Here is a 26991-nt window from a genome sequence, read left to right on the forward strand (position 1 = left end):
TTGTCGTGGATTCTTGGATTCCAGTAGATAAGATTAGAAATGTTTCGAGAGATATGGGACAAACGCGGGCAGGTGGGATGAGTGTCATAGCGTCATACGGTGTGGAAACAGGCCCTTTGGCCTAACTTGCCCATACTGACCAATATGTCCCATCTACACTAGTAGTGCGGCATGGTGGCACAGCAGTAGAGTTGATGCCTCACAGCACCAGAGACCCGGTTCGATCCTGACTACGGATGCGTGTCTATGTTCTCCGTGACCAGCGTGGGTTTTCTCTGGGATCTCGTTTCCTTCCACATTGCAAAGACGTACAGGTTTGTAAGCTAATTGTCTAGGTATAATTCTAAATTGTCCCTAGTGTGTGTGGGGTAGTGTAAGAGTGTGGGGATCGCTGGTCGGCGTGCACTCGGGTGGCCGAAGGGCTTGTTTCTATGCTGTAAACTAAACTAGTCCCACCTGCTGGCGTTAGGCCTATACCCCTATAAACTTGTCCTATCCATGTACATATCCAAATGTTTCTTAAACATTGCAATTGAAGCTGTCTCAACTACCTCCTCCAGCAGCTCATTCAATGCACCCACCAACCTTGATGTTGAAAGGTTACCCTTCAGTTTCCCCATTAAATCTTCTCCCCCCCCTTCACCGTAAATCTGTGTCCTCTGGTTCTCGATTCCCCTACTCTGGGCAAGGGACTGTGTTTAGTGTAGATGGGGCATGTTGGCAAGTTGAGCCCATTTCCATGCCGTATCACTCTATACTGATGTAATAGTTTTCCCAGTAATCTCCCTGACGTACTAGAAATGTCTTTAACATAGACTGGGCGCATTACCCTTTCCCACCTTTTGAGAATTGGAAAAACTCCAGTCTGTGTCACAAACAACATTGGCAGCAAGGAACCAGAGTGCTGTGAATGCTTTGGCTGTCGAAAGCTAGCAAAGAGAAATGCCTGGGGAATTGCAGCTAGTCCGTCACCTAGATGAGTAATCGAGACGAGATACCAAATTTATATGCAAGAAAGATGATGCCACAATATTATTTGATTAGATATTTATTCCAAGCGTCCCTCAGTACAAAGTGGTTGCAACAATGTGCCCAACACTACTCTCTGGCACTAATTTGTGATCTTCCCCTTCATAGCTATAAAAGCTCGTTAAACCTGAGTGGACATACTATTTAGGTTCAATTTCGCCTATTGTTAAAATCATGAATATAAATATTTTCTTGGTTATTGACTTTAAAATCCATAATTGCATCAGTTGTAAGTATAAAGTAACAGCCATAGCCAAGCTTCCTAACGTTAGGATGGCCTTTTGAGGTAACTGCATCTATAATCTCCTTGAGTACAATAGACCCTATTCTAAAAATTCTTCCAAATAAAAGTAAGACCTCCAGTGAGTACATGGTTAAGAGTGTAAGGCAAATGTGGGCATAGACACTTTGATGGTCCATAGGCACTTGTACAGTGGCTAACCTGATTTCAAAGTGTTTGATACCAATACTCTAGTTTCATTGTGATGAAAGTAGAGTATTCATGTCAACTTGTTTTCCACTTTCAACCTATTCTATGGAAAACTATGTTGGAAATGATATGAAATTAATAATTCACATGTTCTAAGACCATACTGAATCTCAAAGAGAAATGAATGTTGCACCTAACAGAGTTTTGGCTTTGTTAGTCCTTCGTTACCAGAGGTGTGATCATCTTTGTGAAAGAGTAGTATCTGCAGTCTTTCGGGGGAGTGATGTTCATGACAGTGGTCTTAATGTTCTCCTTCTTGAAGCCAGCCTCCACGAGATGAAATACTTGGGTCTCCTGGACAAGTAAATATGAATGTGTGACTGTAAATTGTGAAATCATACACCACACAGCATATCCCAAAAAGGTCCATTTTATTACAGCAATATAAAATTGTTTTAACATGCAAAGCCCTCTCCATTTTATTTTGAATAGTTTGGGTGTTCCCCTAGTAAATGTCAATGGGGCAGGGGAAATAACACATCTCGTCTTGATCATTGCTTATTGGCATCAGGTAAGACAAAGCTTGTATCTAGAATAAATCTTCTGCAAAAATGTACAATATATCACTAGGCCATTTTGTTCCCGAACAGCTTCACTCCCCTCGCCTGTATATTGTACGACCCATCTGAGTGTGACTGGAATTTTGCTCTTGGGTGAAATTAAATGAAGGTTGTGTTTCACAATCAGTATAAAGTAGATTTGGGCTGTTTGTTTCAGCTAGTGGATAACCACATATCTTCCTTTCTCAAGAAAGTTTATATATTCTGTTGAATAAATAAAGGGAGTCTGAAATTAATGTTCCGTGATGTGCCTTTAATTATCACACTCGTCTTTTAAGGCGTTGGTAGTGGTTGAAACTTCGCTGCTGAACCTTAGCACGTGACTGGGACCAAGTGTAAGAATGCTATCCTTTGAATGAAATGTTAAACCAGTGTCCTGTCTGCACTGTGGGAGTTCCCCCTTTGCCCTGTTAACACCTAACCCACGACACAGCAGCAAACAGTTATATTTGCCAGGTAGACACAAAATGTTGGAATAACTCAGTGGGTCGAGACCCTTCTTCAGACCTTTGTCTACCTTCGATTTAAACCAGCATCTGCAGTTCTTTCTTACACAGTTATATTTACCTGATCTTACAGTGAACAAATTCTGATGGTGTTGAGTACTCCTGGCAGTCCTTAAGACACAATAAGCCCTTTAACCTAAGATAGACACAAAGTATTGGAGTAACTCGGCTGCCTGACCTGCTGAGTTACTCCAGCACCCTGTGTTTATCTTTAGTATAAACCAGCATCAGTAGTTCCTTGTTTTCACAAGCCCTTTAACCTGTTCTTTTAGATCTTTAAATTGCAGAGGATTCATGGCCTTGTGCACCAATTAAATAGTTTTCTCTGCCACCGCGAAACATAATTCCTTGGAGCACAAGTGGAGATATGACAGCTGTCAGAGACTCAAATGGATATGGTTTAGATCTCCTTTCCAATGTGGCCCTGCGGCGCAGCGGTAGAGTTACTGCCTTACAGCGCCAGGGACCCGGGTTCGATCCCGACTTTGAGTGCTGTCTATACAGAGCTTGTACGTTCTCCCTGTGACTGCGTGGGTTTTCTCTGGGTGCTTCGGTTTCCTTCGACATTCCAAAAACGTGCAGGTTTGTAGGTTAATTCGCTTCTGAAAATTTTCCCTCGGGTATAGGACAAAACTAGTATGAACGGGTAATCAGTGATCGGCATGGACTCTGGCCACAAGGCCCGTTTCCACGCTGTATAGGCCAAGTCTAATAAACATGGTGGTTTTTGCCGTTTAAGCGGAGCTATTAATTAAATATGTACAGTTTACAAATTCGGACATAATTTAACCTCAAACAGCTGTTTAAATATAGCCCTTTTTGGGGGGAAAAATCTCCCAACAGTTGATTCATCCCAGGGTTGCACAAAGGCATTGAGACACAGTGCCAGTGAAGTGGGAATAGCGGAGCAACATGGCAAATCTGGCTCTTACTGCCAGTCCCCTCTGACTACACCCATTGCCTGGTTAATTACTGATTGGAGTTACAACATGGAAACAGGCCCTTCGGCCCAACGTGTCCATGTCGAACAAGATACCCCACCTACACTAGTCCCGCCAGGTAGCGAGGTAATACAATCTTCTTCTTGCGAATGAATCATAAATAAACCAAAGGAATAGTTAGATCTCAAGCCGGGTGTTGACCAGCCAGGTTGTTGTCTCTGCGTCAATGTCTGCCAGGCCCTGAGCTCCATTTGGTGGGTGGTAGAGCGGGCACCCGGAGATGACATGGTTGGCTGTCTGTTGTTCTGCTCCACATTCACAGGCTGGGCTCGGGCGGAGGGAGCCCCCATCTCCACATGCTGGCATTGTAACGCCCAACTCCAGTACCAAGTCTGTTGAGCTTCACCCACACTCCTCTGGGGAGGTCAGACCCTGGACAGCTTCTATCTGGTGAAGAGATGTAACTGTGTAATGGAGAAGAGGTTGCCTTCCACTCCTGTGACCACTTGGTGGCTATCCAGTGTGCTTTTGTCCCAGTTGGCTGGATGGATGCTAGGAGTTGTTTTCCATGTGGAGCAAAGGGGTGACAGGACTTCAGTTGGGGTGGCCTCTGCTCGCTGCTGATAGCCTGATGGAGGAGGTGATCTGGGTCCATGGCACGACAAGATAATGCCAGAGTTGCTGCATAATACGATGGAACTTTATTTATCCCAGTGGGGAAATTGGTACAATAAAAAGATGTCCAGCCACAATGATTTAATTGAATCTCATTTAATTTAGACTATGTATTTCATACAGTATTTGTCTTAAATGTATTGGACCAAGTGGTTATGATCAGCTGCTATTTGTGGCCATGCTCTAATTTCATCAAGAAGAAGATATAGGAAACTGAAAACAGTGACCTGGATCAAGAAGAGCTTCTTCCCAACAACGATGAAACAAAGAACTGCAGATAATACACAAAGTGGTGGAGTAACTCAGTAGATCAGGCAGCATCTCTGGGGAATAAGGATAGATGACATTTTGGATCGACTTCAGTCTGAAGACAGGTTTCCACCCAAAACATCACTTATCCATGGTGCCAGTTAGGGGCTGCGAGGGAGAGGGGGAGAAGCGGTAGAGTTGCTGCTTTACAGCGGCAGGGACCCAGGATCCATCCTAACTACGGGTGCTGTCTGTACGGAGTTTTACGTTCTCCCCGTGACCGCCTCCCACACTTCAAAGACGTTCAGGTTTGTAGATTAATTGGCTTAGTTGAAGATTGTAAACTGTCCCTAGTGTGTAGGGTTGTGTTATAGTGTATGGGGATCGCTGGTAGGCACAACCCCAATGGGCCAAAGGGCCTGTTTCCATGCTATATCTCTAAACCATGTTTTCCAGAGATACTGCCTGACCTGCTGAGTTACTCCAGTACTTTGTGTCCTTCCTCGTAACTTGAACGCTACAAACACCAACTAAACTACAAACCGTCTTGGTTGCACTAGGGACTTTTAAGCTTTTTTGCAATAATATTTTTTTAAATTATTGAACTTTTGTTTTTATGTTATCTATAATTACTTTGTTTACTGAATAGTTGTGCTGCTGCAAGAATTTCATTGAACTATGACAATGAAACACTCTTGATTCTGTTTTAAACCCATATCTCTACAACCTTAGCCTACCAATAGAGTTAGAATGTATTTCCCTTAGATACAAGCACATGCAAAAATGGCACACTGAGTTTATGGTAGTTTCACTAGAACTGAAACCACAGTTAACCTTTATTTCATAATACAGTCACATTTTTAAGTGCAGCTTTTTCCATTAACAACAGCAGCTTTGGGGAGAAGACTGAATGTGTTTGATTCCTACCTGGAACATTTTCTCAATGTCATCATACTTGCCCTTCAGCAGCTCTCCCCAGGAGGTGAGGTTGCAATATGTAAGGACACCTCCTGGTTTCAGCAAACGCAAAGCATGTTCCTGATGGAAAGTTTACACAGAGGTTATCAGTTGCAATTGGCTGCCTTTTCTCTATATGACCTTAATTCATATTTTAAATGGTTGCCTGATCCAAAATGACATTGCGCACAGAGAGTCAATATGAATCCATTATTATTAGCAATGCATGCATTTATTTCAAGAGGACTGGAATACAACAACAGGGATGTAATGCTGAGGCTCTAAAAGGCGCTTGTCAGACCACATTTGGAGTATTGTGAGCAATTAGATAGATCAGCCATGATTGAATGGCAGAGTAGACTTGATGGGCCGAATGGCCTAATTCTGCTCCTACCACATATAGAGATTAAAACTGGATCTTCTTCTTGCGTAGGGCGTGCACAGCCTAAAGTTGTAGGATAACTTGTTCTATTTGATCTTATTTGCATTTGTCGAAACAGGGCGGGATCACGTGAAGGTTGCAATCTCCCACCCCAAACTGGATCTAGGCATGCGAAGGGTGGAGTGGCAATGAGCAAATAGGATGACTATATTTTCTGTGTTTATTCTGTGGAGTAAAGGTCAGTACAGTAGTTAAGTTGGAAATCAAAAGCCGTGCAGTGTTGCATTGAAAACATTTTCAGAAAACTGAAGTGAATGTGTAACACAAACACAAGGCAAAATGAGGCACAGAGGTTTGAAAACGCATACCTCCAGATTCAGCAACAGTTTCTTCCCAGTTTGTAATCAGGCAACTGAACCGTCTTCTCATCAGCCAGAGTGCAGTCCTGACCTCCCATCTGCCTCATTGGAGACCTTTGAACCATCTTTAATCAGACTTCAATGCTATATCTTTGCACTAAATGCTGTAGCCTTTATCTTTTAATCAAGAACCAGTCTCACCCCGGTCACTCCCTCTTCTCCCCTCATTCATCAGGCAAGAGGCATAGAAGTTTGAAAACACACACCTCCAGATTCTGAGACAGTTTCTTCCCAGCTGTTATCAGGCAACTGAACCATCCTACCACCAACTAGAGAGCGGTCCTGAACTACTATCTACCTCATTGAAGACCCTCGCACTATCTTTAATCGGACTTTACTGGACAGCTTGCTTGTATTCATGTATAGTCTTGTCTTTGACTGGAGCGCACGCAAACGTGATAATAATTAACTAAACTAACGTGCCATGATGCCTTATCCTAACTACAATCAGATGACCATCATTATACCTGATCTGTTGCTCCACTGTCCTGCGGTGCTGTTCGTGGCTGAGCAGTGTACAACGCGCAGTGCTTATCCCACAAGAAAGTTACATTGCATTGTAGAAACATTCAACCTCTTGCCTCAGTCTCTCCTCTAATCACTTCTCTCCGAGTAGTTATGTTTCATTCAACTCCCAGTAATAAAAATACCTGTGAAATAACTGGATGAAATAACTGCTTTATCTTGTGTAATTCATGCTCCTGATTCCATTGGAATTGTTTATTTCATTCTAAAACCTTACCCAGAAATGGTTGTACAAAATAGATCAAAAGGACTCCCATTTATAGTTAGTTTAGTTTACTGTCACGTGTATCGAGGTTCAGTGAAAAGCTTTTGTTGCGTGCTAACTAGTCAGCAAAAGTCTAGAAAGACAACACATGATTACAATCAATGCATTTACAGTGTATAGATACATGATATGGGAATGAGGTTTCGTGCAAGGTAAAGCCACCAAAGTCCGATCAAGGATAGTCCGATGGTCATTAAAGAGGTAGATAGTAGTTCAGCATCAGCACTGCTCTCTGGTTGTGGTAGGACCATACACGATTATACATCGGAGGAGGAGGAGCCATCTTGGTGAACGGCTGCTAGCCAGCAGCCGTCCGTTTTAAATTCGTTTTTTTTAATCGTTTTTAGTGAGTCCTGTTTTTTGTTTGTAGGGGATTTGGTCTTTTTAATGTGGGGGGTAGGTGTAAACTTTATTTCTAGGTCCCTACCTGGTCGGTGTGGCAGCTTTTTCTCCGGGCTGCCCGTCGACCCGTCCTCGTGGCCTACCAGCGGGCTTGGAGCGCCGTTTCCTGGCGGGGACCGCCCAGCACCTCGGCCTTGGCACAGCGTTGAAGCGCTGGAGCGGAGCGGAGTGGAGCGGGCGACGCCTTGCCTGGATCGCCGCGCTGGACCGCCGAGAGCAACATCTCCGGGCTGCGGGTCTGCGGAGCGGAGAGGCGGCGGAGCGGAGAGGCGGCGTGTGGAGAGGCGGCGCCGACTTTTTCATCGTGAGCCTGGGAGCTCCAAACCGGCGCGGCCTTGTCGACTTCGGCAGCCGCGGGCTCCAACCAGGAAGCGGCCGTTCCAGGTGGCCCAGCCGCCGAAAGGACTCTCCCGACGCCGGGGCAAGACCACCCGGTGAGAACGGCCAGGGACATCGGGCCTCCGTAGAGGCAACTGCGGTGGCCTCAATAGGCCTGACTTTGGGGTGAACATGGGGTGGGGACTGGACATTGTGCCTTCCCCCACAGTGCTATCCATTGTGGGGGGATGATTTTTTTGTCTAATTTGTAGTCCTGTAGGTCTGTGTCCAAGATGGCTGCCGTGAAGAGAGAGTGAACGCTGTCGCGCTTTGGCTGCCGCTGCTCTCTCTTCACACTGTGTTTTTGATTTTCTGTTTTTGGATTGAATTCTGTTTTTAATTTGTGTCTCTGTGATGTCTTTATTACTTGTTATATTCCGATTACTATGTAAGGTGTCCTTGAGATGTCTGAAAGGCGCCCATTAAATAAAATGTATTATTATTATTATTACAATCAAGCTGTCCAAAATATACAGATACAGGATAAAGGTAATAACTTTTAATGCAAGATAAAGTTTAGTAAAGTCCGATTAAAGATAGTGCAAGGGTCTTCAATGAGGTAGATAGTAGTTCAGGACCGCTCTCTAGTTGGTGGTAGGATGGTTCAGTTGCCAGATAACAGCCGGGAAGAAACAGTCTCTGAATCTGGAGGTGTGCGTTTTCAAACTTCTATGCCTCTTGCCTGATGAGAAGAGGGAGTGACCGGGGTGAGACTGGTTCTTGATTAAGCTGGTGATCTTCCCGAGGCAGCGTGAAGTGTAGATGGAGTCTGTGGCAGGGAGGTTGGTTGGTGTGATGGTCTGGGCTGCGTCCACAGTTCTCTGCAATTTTGCTGCATTCAATGCACGGAACTGTCCCGTTCAATTCAAATCAAAAAAGAACTTTGAAACACCCATAGAAGATTCTAGTTTATTTAATTCATGCCCCTGTATCCATCAGAAATAGTTTATTTGATTGTAAATCCTTAACGTGAAATGTTAGTGTAAAACGCATCAAAAATACTCCAACTTGCTGCAAAGTGTCTAATTTGGTGTTTTGTCTAGTCTTACCTTTATAAAAGCAAACTGATGTACGTGCCAGGTTTCTTCTGACAGAGGGTATGTATCGTAAAGAATGCCTAGAAAGCAAAGAGTTAAGAGAAGAAGTCTTCATTCTATCACCTCCAGAGAGCGAAGCAGCATTTTACCTGACACAAAATGGCACAGCGGCAGAGTTGCTGCCTTTCAGCACCGGAGACCTGGGGTTGATCCTTAAGGGCCAGTCCCACTATACGAGTTTACCCAAGAGCTCTCCCCAGTTAAAAAAATTAAACTCGTGGTAAGTATGTAGAATGTACGTAGTGGGTACGTCGGAGCTTGGGACGTCTCTTAGCGGCTCATAACGCTAACGGCAGGTACTCGGGAAACACGGTAAGCTCGTGAAGATTTTTCAACATGTTGAAAAATGTCCACAAGAGCCCCGAGTACCTACGAGCGGCTATTACCGTAATTCTCCGAGTTCGAATCAGGGGAAACTCGGGAGAACTCTTGGATTACCTCGTACAGTGCGACAGGCCCTTAACTACAGGTGCTGTCTGTACAGATTTTGCACGTTCTCCCTGTGACCGCATGGGTTTTCTCCGGATGCTCCGGTTTACACCCACATTCCAAAGATGTACAGGTTTGTAGGTTAATTGGCTAGGGACAATTGTAAACTGCCCCTAGTGTGCAGGATAGTGCTAGTGTACAGCTAGTGTTCAGCACAGATTCAGTGGGCCGGAGGACCTATTTCCGTGCTGCATCTCTAACATCTAAATTATCAGCGTTTGTACTAAATCCCACATCTTAATTTAGCTTTAGGTGGTAAAGCACCTGTCTTCACACACCTGCCAGTTGAAAGGCAACTTCCTAAACTTGAATTTAGGTACTTTAGAGCCAAGAAATATCTCACTTGGCAAGTCCTTTGCAAACAGGAATTTTCCTGGCAGCAGAAGCTGCAAACCAAATCTCAGCAAGTGTACGAACAATGTTTGGACAGTGGAACGTACTCAATTACCACAAAAGGCACTGAACTAAAAAGGCACTTGTCTTGGAGCTAGTTCTCCGGCTACTAATCATCGGTATTCTAAATCCTTAGACTAATGGGAGGTGTGGAGAAATTCTGTCATGCCTCACCATGAATGTTAAACAATTACACATTGCAATTTGAGTAAATAAATACCGTGTCCGAAAAGGTCAAATAGCCAATACTTTTCAAACCCCATTATAATCGTGCAGCCACGGTGGCGTAGCAGTGGAGTTAGGGTTTGATCCTGATTATGAATACTGTCTGCACGGAGCTTGTACATTCTCCCCGTGACTGTGTGGGTTTTCTCAAAGATCTTCGGTTTCCTCCCACACTCCAAAGACATACAGGTGTGAAGGTTAATTGGCTTGGTATAAATGTAAATTGTCCCTGGTGTGTGTAGGATAGTGTTAATGTCCGGGGATCGCTGGTCGGTGCGGACTCAGTGGGCCGACGGGCCTGTTTCCGCAGTTCATCTCTAAACTAGAAACTAAATTTCATTGTTCTGTTTCGGGACAGACAGTATAACAATAAAACACTCTTGATTTGACTCTTGAGATGCTGGTTTATACAAAACAAAGACACAAAATGCTGGAGTTCTGGCAAACATAGATAAGTGATGATGTGTCAGGTTGGGACCCTTCTTCAAACTATTTAACTTTCAATCTGAAGAAAGCTCCCGACCCGAAACGTCACCTGTCCATGTTCTCCAGAGATGCTGCCTCACCCAGTTATTCCAGCATTATGTACATTTAACCTAATATTTTATCACTGCCTGTCACATATATGATAGTTACATTTCATTCAATTCCCATGAACTAACGAGAACGTTGAAATAACTGGTTGAAAACCACTTTGTGATGTAATTCATGTTCCTGAATCCATTGGAGATGTTTATTTGATTGTAAAACCTTATCCAGAAATGTCAGTGCAAGATGTATCAAAAATACACCCTCTCTGGGTGTCAGAGGTAATGGGGAGAAGGCAGCAGCACTGGGGTTAGGAGGGAGAGATAGATCAGCCGTGATTGAATGGTAGAGTAGACGATGGGCTGATTGGCCTAATTCTACTCCTATCACTTATGACCTTATGATCTTTCTCCTTACAGACATTTTGGGTGATGAGGTGATGGAGGCAGATACAATCGCGGTGTTTAAGAGGCTTTTAGATAAGTACATGTATATGGACATGGGCCATGTGCAAGCAATGGAGACTAGTTTAATTTGGCATCAAGTTCAGCATGGATATCGTGGGCCGAAGGGCGTGTTCCTGTGCTATACGGTTCGCAGTGTGTCGTCAGACTGAAGAAGAGTCCCAACCTGAAACGGGCAGTGGCACGACGGTAGAATTGCTACCTTACAGCGTCAGAGACCCGGGTTCGATCTTGACTCGATTCTGACCCTGGGTGCTGCCTATATGGATGGAGTTTGTAAGTTCATCCTGTAACCGTGTGGGTTTTCTCTGGGTGCTCCAGTTTCCTCCCACACCCCAGACATGCAGGTTAATTGGCTTTGACAAAAATTGTAAATTGTCACTAGGTAGGATTGTGCTAGTGTACGGGGGAGTGCTGGTTGGCGCAGACGCGGTGGGCTGAAGGGCCTGTTTCCACGCTGTAACTCCAAAGTGTTGTTAAGTATAAATGTGCTGCTAAGAACAAGTAGTAGCGTCAGGGAGCCAACTGCTTGGTTTAGTCATGTTTCTGTAGCCAGTTATGTTGTTTAGTTTAGTGTAGAGATTTGTCAAAGAGAGATGACATATTTTAACATGGGCACTGGGAAGTAGCTGTGAGGACTAGGAATGGCGGAGAAAGGACCTCCAGGTGGGTATGAAGCGCCGTGACAGCGTGTGGTTCACGATCCTGGAGCCAGGTGCCAACGCCACGCAATGGTCAACGGCCACAACAACACGCTGCCCAATCCCACGACCAGAGACAACTTCACCCGTGGAAGCAGTGAGACGATAGGCCTAGTCAGCCGCAGCAGGAAATCCAACCACAGGCAAACCATTCCCCTCCCCTACCAGTACAACATCAACGACGCACCTTCATAGCAAGAGGATTTGAGTATACGAGCAATGAGGTCCCACTGCAGTTGTACAGGGCCCTGGTGGGACCGCACCTGGAGTATTGTGTGCAGTTTTGGTCTCCTAATTTGAGGAAGGACATTCTCGCTATTGAGGGAGTGCAGCGGAGGTTCACCAGTTTAATTCCCAATATGGCGGGACTGTCATATGATGAAAGAATGGATCGACTGGGCTTATATTCACTGGAATTTAGAAGGATGAGAGGTTCCCGATGTTGGGGGAGTCCAGAACCAGGATTCACAGTTTAAAAATAAGGGGTAGGCCATTTAGGACTAAGATGAGGAAAAACCTTTTAACCCAGAGAGTTGAGAATCTATGGAATTCTCTGCTACAAAAGGCAGTGGAGGCCAGTTCACTGGATATTTTCAAAAGGAGTTAGATGTAGCTCTTATGGCTAACGGAATCAAGGGATATGGAGAGAAAGCAGGAATGTGGTACTGATTTTGGATCAGCCATGATCATATTGAATGGCGGTGCTGGCTCGAAGGGCCAAAGGGCCTACGCCTGCACCTATTTTCTATATTTCTATCTCGAGCAGATGGACGGATGCCAACCAACCTGTTTTTAGATACAGCATAGAATCAAGTGCCTACCTTCGGCCCACCGAGCCCACACCGACCGTCGATCATCCACTCACACTAGTCCTGTTATTCCACTTTCTCAACAACTCTCCACACACTAGGGACAATTTACAGAGGCCAATTAACCCGAAAACCCGCACGTCTTTGAGATGTGGGAGGAAACCGGAGCGCCCGGAGGAAACCCTAGAGGCAATTTACAGCGAGCGATTAACCTACAAACCTGCAAGTCTTAGGGTTGAGTGAGGAAACCCACATGGTCACAAGGAGAACATGCAAACTCCACACAGACAGCACCCAAGGTCAGGATCGAGCCCGGATCTCTGGTGCAACTCTATCACAGTGTTGCCCCAAGACCTGCCAAATTGACCAAAATCCAAATGTCTACCTTTCCAGAATTATCTTAGACTAGGTATCTGGAACATTGCAGTTCTTCCCCACCAGGCCCAACTCCACTCCCTAAACTAAGCTGCAAGGTACAAACAGGTATCCCAACTGCGATGGGCTAATTCAGCAGAAACAGAAGAATGCTTCTCACAGCCTCAACATGGTTCACTATCTAAACATACTGAGCAGTTAGAGGGTGGTGAATCTGTGGAATTAATTTGCCACTGACAAGGCCAAGTCAATGGATATTTTTAAGGCGGAGATTTACAGATTCTTGATTAGTACGGGTGTCAGGGGTTATGGGGAGAAGGCAGGAAAATGGTGTTGAGAGGAAAAGATAGATCAGCCATGAATGAATGATGGAGTAGATGGGCCAAATGGCCTAATTCTGCTCCTATAACTGATGAACATGAGCTGTGATCGAATCGCGGAGTCGACTCAATGGGCTAAATGACCCAATTCTTCTCCTGGAACTTATGAAGTTATGATCTTATGAACAAGAATAATCCCCTTTAAGTGTTATGCCTCATTATAATCTACTTAAGTCAGTGCAAGCTATTCAGGTGTCCCACATTGAAAGGGTCACTCATCATTCGATACGATTTATATGGAAAACAGTGCAGGTTCTCCATATTCTACACTCAATATAAAACAGGTCAACACCCAATGGATGTTTCAGACATTGGATATTATCAGCAGTAACACCAAATACAAAATGTAGCATTCATATCAGTTGCAGTTACTCCACCACTTTGTGTCTATCTTTATTCTTTATTATTAGAGAAGCTGCTAGTGTCCTTCTACCGCTGCTCCATCGAGAGTGTGCTGGCGTACTGTATAACCACATGGCATGCCAGCTGCTCTGCAGCGGACAGGAGAGCCCTTCAAAGGGTCATCAACACCGCACAAAAAATCACTGGCTGCCCACTGCCTTCCCTGAAGGACATCTTCAGCTCTCGCTGCCTTGGCAGGGCAGCCAACATCCTGAAGGACCCTTCCCACCCTGGACACAACCTGTTCCACCTGCTGCCCTCTGGCAGACGGTACAGGTCTTTCAAAACTCGCACAAACAGACTCAGAGACAGCTTCTACCCCATAGCCATACGTGAACTTAACAATGCAAAATAAGAAATGACACTCACATTCAACTGAATGGTTCTACCTCAGCTGCTATTGTTATTTATCTGTAATTTTTTTTTATATGTATATATTTTTACCTTTTCTTATATATTTAAAATTGTTCTTGTGAATCGCACCGTGGGATTGCCTTTTAAATTTCGTTGTACCATGTGCAATGACAATAAAGAGATTCATTCATTCATTCATTCGGACCTGTTGTCAATTTCCGTTCAATAGATCTACTTTCCCTACTTTCCAAGAGATGATATTCTTATTCCTGGAAGTAATCGACCCCTCTCCCATTTCAGCCGTGACTTCGGCTGCCGTGAAATTCCATTCCTTATACTCTCCACAATTTCCTTTAAGACTTCTTGAAGGGTGACACGATGGCGCAGCAGTAGAGTTGCTGTGTTACAGCGCCAGTGACCCGGCTTCGATCCTGACTACGGGTGCTGTCTGTACGGAGTTTGTACGTTCTCCCCGTGACCTGTGTGGGTTTCCTCCAGGAGCTTTAGAAGGATGAGGGGGTATCTTATAGAAACATATAACATTATAAAAGGACTGGACAAGCTAGATGCAGGAAAAATGTTCCAAATGTTGGGCGAGTCCAGAACCAGGGGACACAGTCTTAGAATAAAGGGGAGGCCATTTAAGACCGAGGTGAGAAAAAACCTTTTCACCCAGAGAGTTGTGAATTTGTGGAATTCCCTGCCACAGAGGGCAGTGGAGGCCAAATCACTGGATGGATTTAAGAGAGAGTTAGATAGAGCTCTCGGGGCTAGTGGAATCAAGGGATATGGGGAGAAGGCAGGCACTGATTATTGATTTGGGACGATCTGCCATGATCACAATGAATGGCGGTGCTGGCTCAAAGGGCCGAATGGCCTCCTCCTGCACCTCATTTCTATGTTTCTATGAGCTCCGGTTTCCTCCCATACTCTAAAGACGTACAGGTTTGTAGGTTGACTGGCTTGGTATAATTGTAAATTGTCCCTAGTGTGTTGGATAGTGTCCAATGTGTTGGGATGGCTGGTCGGGGCAGACTCAGTGGGCTGAGGGGCCTGTTTCCGCGCTGTATCTTTAAACTAAACCTCCCTCCATCACTAAACCTTTGGTCATCTCCCAATCTCCTTGGGAATGTTTTACCACATTAGTGAAATTAGTTAACATAGTCAACAGACCGCCGATGGATCAGAATCCTAAGTTTGAATATTTTACAATTGCTGAATTTTTTTTCTCTAAAAAGGAGGGATTTGTCAAACTTACCATCAAAATGTGAATCTGGTAACGTTGGGATAACATCCTCCCAGAGTCCTTTGAGAGGAACAATCTATAACAAAAAATGGATGTAACGTTAATGTTATGGGCCAATTCCGACTGCTTTTTCACAATTATTGGACATTTACCAGGAAAATGGAATGTAACTGTCGATTGACACCTTTATAACAGTAGACTTACACCCTGATAATGATTCATAGTCTTTATTAACTACATAACAAGCACAACATATCGCTTGCACGTTCCACTTATACTAAAGGAATGCAGCAAGCAGTGATAACTGAAAAGCTAGTCGGTGTAACTACAAGTGCGTGACTCATAACATGAATCAGGAATCTACAGTGACTACATTGAAAAACAGATCAAATCACCTGGTGATGGTCAGTAATATTCCTCGTTCTATCATCTTTACCATATATAGTCTTGTGTATGTATGTATAATAGTATCTTCAGGTGCTTAAAAAATATTCCTGGTGGCGGCACGACTCGTTGCAGCGGCTCCTACAGCCTGTCTGTCTTTTTTTTATTTTTGTCTAGTTAAATGTAGTGTTTGTGTTTTTTTAAGCTTGGTTTTAAATGTGTATATGTGGGGGGCGGGGGGGGGGGAGGGGGAAACCGTTTTAAATCTCTTCCCTGTACGGGAGACCCGACCTTTTCCCTGTCGGGTCTCCGTTGTCGTTGGGGCCTAGCACCGTGGAGCGGCCTCCAACCTGAACGACCCGGGGGCTCGGGAGTCTGCGGAGCTGTGGACCACTCACCATCGTGGGGCTGGCCGGCCTCGGTGCGTGGGGAGCGGTGGTGACTCGCTGCTGCGACTCGACTCCTGGGGCTCGGAGGCTCCAGCAACGCAGCCGCAGGTCCGGTGGACTGGGACATCGGGAGCTCGCGGGTCCGGGGGGAGAGAGAGAGACCGCTTCCCGGAGCTCCCGCAACGCGACTTCTCCAGCCCGTGTCGCGGGGTTGGAACGACCTGGAGCGGGGTCATACATCACCCGGCACGGCTTCATGGCCGTGGGACTCACCATCGCACGCTGGGGCTCCGACCTTGTACTTTCAGACCGGGAGCGGGGCCGTAAATCGCCCCGCGCGGCCTAAAATGGCCGTGGGACTTATCATCACCCGCCTGGGGCTTGGACATCGGGAGAGACATGGAGAGCAGGGGAGAGAAAAGACTTTGCCTCCATCACAGTGGGTTCACTGTGATGGATGTTTGTGTGAACTTAATTGTGTGTATGTCTGTAGGACATTGTCTTTGTTTGTATGGCTGTGGAAACAAAATTTCGTTTGAGTCTCACTGGGGCTCAAATGACAATAAATTGTATTGTTGTATTGTATTACAAAACTTCCCACATCGTGTTACTTTGAGAGAGTTTTCCCTTCTCTGCTACTCCTTCTAAGTCCAACCTTACGGTTATGGGGAGAAGGCAAGAGAATGAATGGGGGTGATTGGGAAAAATAGATTTAGAGATGCAGCGTGAAAACAGGCCCTTCGGCCCACTGGAATGTGGGAAGAAACTGGAGAAAACTAACGTGGTCACAGGGAGAACGTACAAACGCCACACAGACAGCAGCCGAGGTCAGGATCGAACCCGGGTCTTTGGCACTACGAGGCAACAGATCTACCAGCTGCGCCACTGTGCCACCCGTGATCGAATGGCGGAGTAGACCCGACGGGCCGAATGGCCTCATTCTGCTCCTCTGTCTTGTGGTCTTAAACCATAAAAGGAGCAGTGATAAAAAAATAAATTAAGTTGCTGGAAAACATGCTGATAATGGAATGGGGTGCTGAGAGGGCACTCACCTTGTGAGGTTGTTCCTTTGTCCACTCCTCCAGCCGCTTAAATACACCTTCATTGCATTCAATGATCCAGTGCTCATCGATATTTAACGACTCAATCTTAGTGGCAGCAATTGCCATGCCAAACCCGATCTCCAGAACTCGGCCTCCTAGCCCAAGAGAAAACAAGTGGTTTCACTGGTGTTTCTCCCTTCCACCTTAGTTACACTTCACACAGCACATGGAACACAATGCAACACAGGAACAGGCCCTTCAGCCCACAATGTCCATGCCGAACATGATGCATGCCCACACATAGAAAATAGGTGCAGTTGTAGGCCATTCGGCCCTTCAGCCCATTCAATATGATCATAGCTGATCATCCAAAATCAGTACCCTGTTCCTGCTTCCTCCCCATATCCCTTGATTCCGTTAGTCCTAAGAGCTCTATCTAACTCTCCCTTGAAAACATCCAGTGAATCACTGCCTTCTGTGACAGAAAATTCCACAGATTCACAACTCTGGGCGAAAACGTTTTTCCTCATCTCAGTCCAAAATGACCTATCCCTTATTCTTAAACTGTGACCCTCTGGTTCTGGACTACCCCAACATCAGAAATTTTTTTTCCTGCATCCAGCCTGTCCAATCACCTTAAGAATGTTATATGTTTCTATAATATAGATGTTTCTATAATATAGCCCAGTCGATGCATTATTTCATCCATAATCCATATCCCTCTGTGACTTTCTAAAAGGCCACATATCTCATATTTGGTGTCTCATATCAGGTCTCATATCTGCGCCACCACCCTTGGCAGCACGTTCTAGACACCCAAAAACTCTGCATTAAAACGTTTGCCCGATACAACTCCTTTAAACTTTGCCCCTTCAAGCTATGGCCTCCAGTCTTTGACAACTCCACCCTGGGGAAAACGGTTCTGACTGCCTACCCTTTATCTTTGGACTTTAGAGATAATGTGCAGAATCAGGCCCTTTGGCCCACTGAGTCCGCACCGATCAGCGATCACCCCGTACAGTAGCACTATCGTTCACACTAGAGACAATTTATCATTCTTAGTGAAGCCAATTAACCTATAGAGTGAGGGAGGAAACCGGAACACCCAGGAAAACCCCACGTAGTCACAGAGAGAACGTACAAACTCCGTACAGACAGCACCCATAGTCAGGATTGAACCTGGGTCTCTGGAGCTGTAAGGCAGCAACTCTACCGCTGCGCCACCATGCCACCCTCTGTGGGCCAGTGCACCTGTTGCTAATACCCTCTAATCCAGGCACCATTCTGCACCCTTTCCAAAGCCATCTCCTTCCTATAGCGTCACCAGCCCAGTGTATTCACTTCTACCACTCTAGATACAGAGGAAATCTGTGTCACAGCTACAAATGTGATTGTGGTTACTTGCTACAGCAACGACAGGCTGGAACCCACCACGGTGACTGGGGATTTTTAAAATCAATGAAATCCTAGACATGCCACCCTCTGAAATTGAAAGCCACTCGCTCACATTCAATAAATACCAGCCCTGTTGGCACATCATGAATGAATTCGACAGCTGGAGCACTGCCCGCAAGTTGACAGCTGCTGGGTTCGTTTAGTTTACTTTAGAGTTAGTGTGGAAACAGGCCCTTCGGCCCACTAGATCCATTCCGACCAGCAATCACCCGTACACTAATTCTGTCCTACACACTCGAAGCCAATTAACCTACAAATCTGCATGTCTTTGGAATGCGAGAGGAAACCAGAACACCCGGAGAAAACCCACACAGGTCACTGGGAGAACGTGCACACTCCGTACAGACAGCACCTGTAGTCAGGATCGGACCTGGGTCTATGGAGCTATAAGGCGGTAACTCTAACGCTGCTCTATTCTGCCCAGCAACTATCAGGCTATTAAACACTGTCCACATTGCCAAATCTGCTCAGCTTCCAAATGCCTCCAATTCAATTACATAATAATAATAATAATAATAATGGATGGGATTTATATAGCGCCTTTCTAATACTCAAGGCGCTTTACATCGCATTATTCATTCACTCATCAGTCACACTCGGTGGTGGTAAGCTACTTCTGTAGCCACAGCTGCCCTGGGGCAGACTGACGGAAGCGTGGCTGCCAATCTGCGCCTACGGCCCCTCCGACCACCACCAATCACTCACACACATTCACACACAGGCAAAGGTGGGTGAAGTGTCTTGCCCAAGGACACAATGACAGTATGCACTCCAAGCGGGATTCAAACCGGCTACCTTTCGGTTGCCAGCCGAACACTTAGCCCATTGTGCCATCTGTCGTCCCGGCATGCCTTGAGCTCAGGCAAGTGTCATCGAGTCATAAAACATGGAAACAGACCCTTCGGCCCAATTTCCCCATGTTAACCAAGATGCCCCATCCACATTAATCACCTGCCCGCATTTTGACCATATCCCACTGAACCATTCCTATCCATGTACCTGTCCAAATATCTTTTAAATTTTGTTATAGAACCTACCTCAACTACCTCCTCTGGCAGTTTGCTCCATATACCCACCACTCTCTGTGTATTTGAAGGTTTGACAGATAATTTTAGATTCAGTAAGCACAGAAAAAAACCCAAACCCTGATTATATATATTTTTTTAAAAAGGACATATTCACACGAAGGAACTGAAAATCTTATTTGCAATCTCACTGGCTCTCCACTCTGCATTGGACCACTTGGACAATAACAGGCTGTTATTCACCGACTAAAAAAAAAAGAGATAAAGTGCTGGAGTAACTCAGTCGGTCAGGCAGCATTTCTGTTGAACATGCATAGGTGATGTTTCAGGTCAGGAAACAGAAACATAGAAAATAGGTGCAGGAGTAGGCCATTCAGCCCTTCGATCTAGCACCTCCATTCAATAGGATTATGGCTGATCATCCAGAATCAGTACCCCTTTTCTGATTTCTCCCCATATCCCTTGATTGTGTTAGCTCCAAGAGCTATATCCAACCCTCTTGAATATATCCAGTGGATTGGCTTCCACTGCCTTTTGTGGCAGAGAATTCCACAGATTCACAACTGTCTGGCTGAAAAGGTTTTTCCTCATCTCAGTCCTAAATGGCCTACTCCTTAATCTTAAACTGTGACCCCCTGGATCTGAACTCCCTCAACATGTTCCCCACGGTTTAAGGAAATTTCTTAAAACTGATTGTGGAGGGGAGAGAAAGCTGGGAGAAAGGTGAGGTAGGACTAAGCGTGGCAAGTGTTGTTCATCGACTACAACTCCGCGTTCAACACCATCATCCTTTCTAAATGTATCATCAAACTCAGAGAACTGGACCTCTGCTCATTCCTCTGTAAAACTGGATCTTTGACTTCCTCAATCCGCAGACCACAATCGATACAATTTGGCAACAACGCTGCTTCCTCGATGACCGTCAGCTGTGTGCTCAGCCCATTACTCTGCTCTCTCTATACTCCTGACTGCTCCACCACCATCTTTAGATGTGCCAACAATGCAACTGTTGTTAGACGAATAATGGGTAACAGTGAGTCACAGTACAGGAGGGTGATGGATAATATGCTTGGGTGAGGCCAGGATAACAATCTTTCTCAGTGTCAGCAAGACCAAGGAGCTGATTGTTGACTTTAGAAGGGGACAGTGGAAGATCTATGAACTGATCTTCATTGACGGGAGGGCAGTGGAGAGTTTCCTGAGGGGAGAACATTTTGTTGGTTCAGCAATACATTGACAGCTACAGGCTCCTGGGCATGCACATCCCTGAGAATCTGGCCTGAGCCCATTATTGTTCATTTATTTAGACCCAAATGCTGGAGAAACTCAGCGGGACAGGCAGCATCTCTGGAGAGAAGGACTGGGTCGAGACCTTTCTTCAGACTCTGCCAAACAGAAGTGCCCCCCCCCCTCCCCTTCCTTCCTGCACTTTCCCTACACCGCTAAGACATTTGCAAGGTCAGGCCCTGGTGTGCTAGGCATTCAAATCCCAGTCTTAATTTGGTTGGGATCAATGACCTGCTACTTCTCCCTCAAAAATATGTCCATGCACTTGTGTCCTGAAAGTATCGCTGAATGAACAGAAATATTCCCCCTCTAAAATTAGTTTGTTGCAACAGGAGTTATTTTTAAGTTTGCTACAGGGAGTTAGTGGCGAACAATGAGTAAAACTATCCACAGACAGTCTGGAGCAAAGATCTTATAGCAGAGCGATCTTTGGTCTGGAGTGAAAACCGGCCCCCTGCTGTAGCAATGTGACCTAGATGTCGGTACCAGTGTGTCAGTGCCGACCAATGTTTGCATTGTAAGCTGCTAAACTACAGTTACGCTGAACTACTAGTTACTAGATTGTTACTTACTACCGTGCTAGTAACTACAACGCTGGTAAAACCTACAGTGCTAGTAACACCCGCAATGCTAGTTACTGCAGTGCTAGTTACCACACGTCGGTTACAATAGCGCTAGTTAAAACAGTGCTAGTTAGAACAGTGCTAGTTAGAACAGTGCTAGTTAAATAACGCTAGTTACTGTACCTCGAGTAAAACACGCAGTGCTAGTAAAACAAATAGTGCTAGTAAGTACAAGAGTTAGTAACACAAACTGCTAGTTATTGCAGCGTTGGTAACATAAACTGCACTAGTTACAACAATGCTACTAAAACAGTGCTAAAAGCAAACAGTGCCAGTAAAACAAGCGGCGCTGGTCACTACAGTGCTAGTAAAACACTGTCATTCTTCCAATAAAACAGTTGTAGTAAAGCAGCTGCAATATTCTAGTACAACAGCTGCATTGTGAGCCGCGCTGGTGAAACCGGCTCCCTGCTGTAACAGGGGGACAAGGACGCCTACACATCTCAGTGCTGGCGGCAATGTGTTGCATTATAAGAGGGGCCTGAGCCGGCCAGGGCAGCGGGAGGCAGCGGGGCTACACCTTACCTTTAGAGGCTGCGGCGACAGCCAGGGAATGCATGAACGGAGTCTCCCAGCGCTCCATGACTGGTTTCCCCAGGATCTCTAAGTGGGCATCGGACTCATCGTACTCGGCGTGGGCGAGCCTCCAGTCGGTTTTGCAATCCTCTCCCTGGGAGAAGATGGGGGTCTTGATCTCTACACTCATGTCTCCGGCGGCGACGAGGGGAGAAGGGCGGACGGCTGGGATAGTTATAAGCTCCTGTCTCTTTGCGCTGACCTTGCACGCTGCTCCTGCCCCGCCTCTTCCATGGGAACATAATCCCTGCCCATAAATGTAAAGCCGTGTGTGCAATCCAAGGCTGGCACTTTATACCAAAGATACACAGTGTTGCCTTACCGTGCTGATCAACACCCACACCCATTGCATATCTTACACTAGTTGTGATCCCCACCACGCAGAAGCTGCTCGGTTTTAGTTGTGTTCTCATCTTGCAGGGCAAGAAATTGCAGCTAATTGTGCACACAACCCAGACCATCAGACAAACCAACCTCCCATTCCTTCTCTCCAGAAATGCTGCCTGTCCCGCTGAGTTACGCCAGCACTGTGCCTACCTCCCTACTATTGACTCCATTTACTAGCAATGTTACAAAATTTAAAAAATCAAGTCTGCAATTTATCCCATCAAATAAAGCATAAAAAGAAGTTTAATTTGACACCTAATTCACTTTCATATCTTCAGTATTAAAAAAGTTATGGCCATTTTCACACTCGGAAATTAGCATCTTGCATTGACTTAACACAAAAGCTGTGATCGAGGACAGTCAAAAGCCCATAACTTTCTTAAAAATTAAGAGAACTGAATGAAATTTTCAGTTATTATAGATTGAAGCATTCTGAAACAAATATAAAACATCTTACTTGGATGACCTAAAATTAAAGCATCTAATTAGTTAATTACCTAATTATAGCTAATTACAAAATTGACCGTTGTGACGGAAATAGTAATAAGATTAGATTAGATTAGATATAATTTATTGCCACACAGCCAGGCTGGTGGAAATTTGGGTTGTCTGCAGCGATACAATAATAAAGAACACACAACCACAATAAAACTGTAACACAAACATCCACCACAGCATTCATCACTGTGGTGGAAGGCACAACATTTGGCCAGTCCTCCTCCATTTCCCCCCCATGGTCAGGACCAGAGTCCAGAGTCAGTCCAGGATCGGCTCTTCCTCACCTAATAAACACCTAGACTGCCTTGAAAATTCAAAAATGTGATATTCTCATGATCAGAGCTTTAATATCATTGTATTATATGCTGTAAATCCCTAACAGATAAGTAAATAAATTACAATTTTCTAGCAATAGCAATGGAGAAGATCAGTTGCTAGCTGGTACATTGGCATATCATAATCAGTAGCATCATCATACTCCTCAGATTGTAACCAATATACAACTCTGTCCACCTTGTTTTTCCTCAACTTTTCAATTTTGGCATTGTAAACTACAAGTTTTTGCTCTTCAAACCACGCATGACATGCCTTTCTGCCACTACTTTCCCATTAAGAATGTCCTGTAGATTCCATTTCTTAAGAAAAGGATATATTTTTTAAATATCCTAAGTATCCAAATAACAAACTAATCCCATTCACACAAGAATTCACAATATAACATGATTTTTAAATCTCAGTATGAATTTATATGCCAGATGGAAGGAATTTGATGTTTAATTCCCATAAATTAATCTAGAAACATCCACTCAATATAATCAACATTTTTATTTTTTTGCACATGGGACTAAAACAGACATTTAGGATAAAAATATTGACTATGGGTAGACAATAACACAAAATATAGACGATTTAGATGCTCTTATGACATGATTGTCCAAAAAAAAGAGCATTTAAATCATCTTGCGAGTGGATTTTTCTGGAACGTGATCGATTGGAACGTTGCATTTGCGGTGAATTTGAACCCCATATTGGCAGGAAAAACACTTCCATTTCGTATGGGGCCCAAATCACATTTTCGCAATGTAAAATTTGATTAAAGCCATCCCAAGAAGCAAGTTTATATGTAAAATAAACGACTTACCCGGTGTTTTGTCCCGTTCATGTGATCGTCATGTTGTAGGCATTGAGGGCGTTCGAAGTCGCTTTTTATTTTCATCAAATCATTAAATTTGTCTCGCGATTAACAAAAAAAAAAAAATCATGAACGGAAGTCCGATTGATTTTTCTTCATCAGCTGGCAGTCCGAGGAAGTCCGCCTCCGACAGGCAGGAGAAAACGGCATTTTAATCCCAACTCCCTCTTCTCCCCTCTCCCATCGGGCAAAAGGTATAGAAATGTGAAAACGCACACCTCCAGATTCAGAGACAGTTTCTTCACAGCTGTTATCAGGCAACTGAATCATCCTACCACAACCAGAGAGCAATGCTGAACTACTATCTACCTCAATGGTAGTCTCAGTCACAGAGGCCGACGTCAGGAAATCCTTCAGAGGGGTAAACCCTCGAAAAGCGCCTGGACCTGATGGTAAACCCGGTTGTGTTCTAAAAACCTGTGCGGACCAACTCACTTCTGAGGTCTGAGGTCCCCACCTGCTTTAAAAGGGCATCAATTATACCAGTGCCCAAGAGCAAGGTGACGTGCCTCAATGACTATCAACCAGTGGCACTAACGCCTATGGCGATGAAATGCTTTGAGAGGTTGATAATGGCACAAATCAACTCCTACCTCGACAAAAACCTGGACCCACTGCAGTTCGCTAACCGCCACAACTGATCAACGGTGGATGCGATCTCGCTGGCCCTCCACTCCGCTCTGGACCACTTGGACAACAAAAACTCATATGTCCGGCTGTTATTCACTGATTATAGCTCGGCATTTAACACAATCATCCCCTCCAAGCTGGTTACCAAACTCACAGAACTGGGTCTCTGCGCATCCCTCTGCAATTGGATCCTCGACTTCCTCATTCACAGACCACAGTCTGTTCGTATTGGTGGAAATGTGTCAGCCTCGACAACAATCAGCATGGGAGCACCTCAAGGCTGCGTGCTCAGCCCCCTGCTGTACTCACTCTATACTCATGACTGCGTAGCTGGTCATAGTGCGAACTCCATCATCAAGTTCGCTGACGACACCACTGTTGTGGGACGTATCACGGATGGGGGTGAGTCAGAGTATAGAAGAGAGATCGAGCGACTCTCCATATGGTGCCAGCACAATAACCTGGCCCTCAACACCAGCAAAACCAAGGAACTGATTGTGGACTTTGGAAGGAATAGGATGGGGACCCACAGTCACGTTTATATCAACGGGTCGATGGTTGAAAAGGTCAAGAGCTTCAAATTCTTGGTCCGAGAACACTGATGCTAATATTAAGAAAGCACATCAGCGCCTCTACTTCCTGAGAAGATTACAGAGAGTTGCTTTGTCAAGGAGGACTCTCTCTCACTTCTACAGGTGCACAGTAGAGAGCATGTTGACCGGTTACATCGTGGCTTGGTTCGGCAACTTGAGCGCCCTGGAGAAGAAAAGACTACAAAAAGTAGTAAACACTGCCCAGTCCATCATCGGCACTGACCTCCCTTCCATCGAGGGGATCTATCGCAGTCGCTGCCTCAAAAAGGCTGGCAGCATCATCAAGGACCCACATCATCCTGGCCACACACTCATCTGCCCGCTACCTTCAGGTAGCGATGCAGGAGCCTGAAGAATGCAACGTCGAGGTTCAGGAATAGTTACTTCCCCACAGCCATCAGGTTATTAAACTTGGCTCGGACAAAACTCTGAACATTAATAACCCATTATCTGTTATTTGCAATTTATCAGTTTATTTATTCATGTGTGTATATATTTATATAATGATATATGGACACACTGATCTGTTTTGTAGTCATGCCTACTATGTTCTGTTGTGCTGAAGCAAAGCAAGAATTTCATTGTCCTATCAGGGACACGTGACAATAAACTCTCTTGAATCTTGAATCTTGAATTGCTGACCCTTGGACTATCCTTGATCGGACTTTGCTGGTTTTACCTTGCACTAAACCTTATTTCCTTACCATGTATCTATACACTGTAAATGTCTCGATAGTAATCATGTATTGTCTTTGCTGACTGGATAGCATGCAACAAAAGCTTTTCACTGTACATCTCAGAAAAGGGGATGTATTGTATGCTTAGCCTGGATAGCATGAGAGCAGAGCCCGGGGGCAGATACTTTGAGTGGAGACTCCTGCCTTAGAACACGGCAGCATGGCGGCATAGTGGTAGAGCTACTGCCTTACAGCGCCAGACCCAGCCCAGGTATGATCCTGACTACGGGTGCTTGCCTGTATTGAGTTTGTACGTTCTCCCCATGACCTGCGTGGGGTTTCTCCGAGACCTTTGGTTTCCTCCCACACTCCCAAGACATATAGCACAGGTTTGTAGGTTAATTGGCTTGGTATAAATGCATAAAAATGTCCCCAGTGTGTGTAGGATAGTGTTAATGTGCGGGGATCGCTGGTCGGTGAAGATCTGATGGGCCGAAGGGCCTGTTTCCGTGCTGTATCTCCAAACTAAATTAAACTAAACATAGAACACAGCGTAGAAACAGGCCCACAGCCCACAATTTCTATGCCGAATGTGATGCCAACATGATGCCAAGTCTGATGAAGCGTCCCAAAGGGGAAGGGCACAGTGGCGCAGTGGTAGAGTTGCTGCCTCACAGTGCCAGAGACCCAAGTTTGATTACTGACCTCGGATGCGGTCTGTGTGGATTTGAAACTGCAAAGTGGTGGGAACAGGGAGGAAGCAGTACACCAGTGCCATCTTTCAACGGACTACATTGCCATATCTGCTCGTTGTGGTGAAGTAAATGAGTAATGCGTGTCTATTTAAAGGAGGCAAAAGGTGTACTGGAAAAGAAAAGTATTTCAACAAGAACAGCACCAAAATGGAAGAAATGATGAGAATACAGTCGTCAAGTCAAGAGTGTTTTATTGTCATATGTCCCAAATAGAACAATGAAATTCTTACGTGCTG

General features: G+C 45.1%; 1 protein-coding gene across 1 annotated transcript; it reads right to left on the bottom strand.

Moving 5' to 3' along the window:
* Positions 1–1032: 1032 nt before the first annotated feature.
* gamt (guanidinoacetate N-methyltransferase) lies at positions 1033–22253 on the bottom strand. Its single transcript, XM_033046466.1, has 6 exons — positions 21973–22253; positions 17067–17212; positions 15254–15317; positions 8828–8895; positions 5378–5488; positions 1033–1813 (listed from the first exon to the last, which is right to left on the bottom strand). Exons 1-6 carry the CDS (start codon positions 22151–22153, stop codon positions 1673–1675), a joined length of 711 nt encoding a protein of 236 aa, XP_032902357.1. The 5' UTR covers positions 22154–22253; the 3' UTR covers positions 1033–1672.
* Between the last annotated feature and the right edge of the window lie 4738 nt (positions 22254–26991).

This window comes from Amblyraja radiata, chromosome 29 (genome assembly GCF_010909765.2).
Source record: "Amblyraja radiata isolate CabotCenter1 chromosome 29, sAmbRad1.1.pri, whole genome shotgun sequence".
In the NCBI taxonomy this organism is placed as follows: domain Eukaryota; kingdom Metazoa; phylum Chordata; class Chondrichthyes; order Rajiformes; family Rajidae; genus Amblyraja; species Amblyraja radiata.

Bases quoted from the DNA above. Each gene is read 5' to 3' on its own strand.
- gamt (XM_033046466.1), bottom strand. From the start codon at position 22,153: ATGAGTGTAGAGATCAAGACCCCCATCTTCTCCCAGGGAGAGGATTGC. The intron at 8,896-15,253 runs GTAAGTTTGACA...TTTGCTTTCTAG, and splicing joins ACCAGATTCACATTTTGATG to GCATTCTTTACGATACATAC. The intron at 1,814-5,377 runs GTAGGAATCAAA...TTACTTGTCCAG, and splicing joins ACATTGAGAAAATGTTCCAG to GAGACCCAAGTATTTCATCT.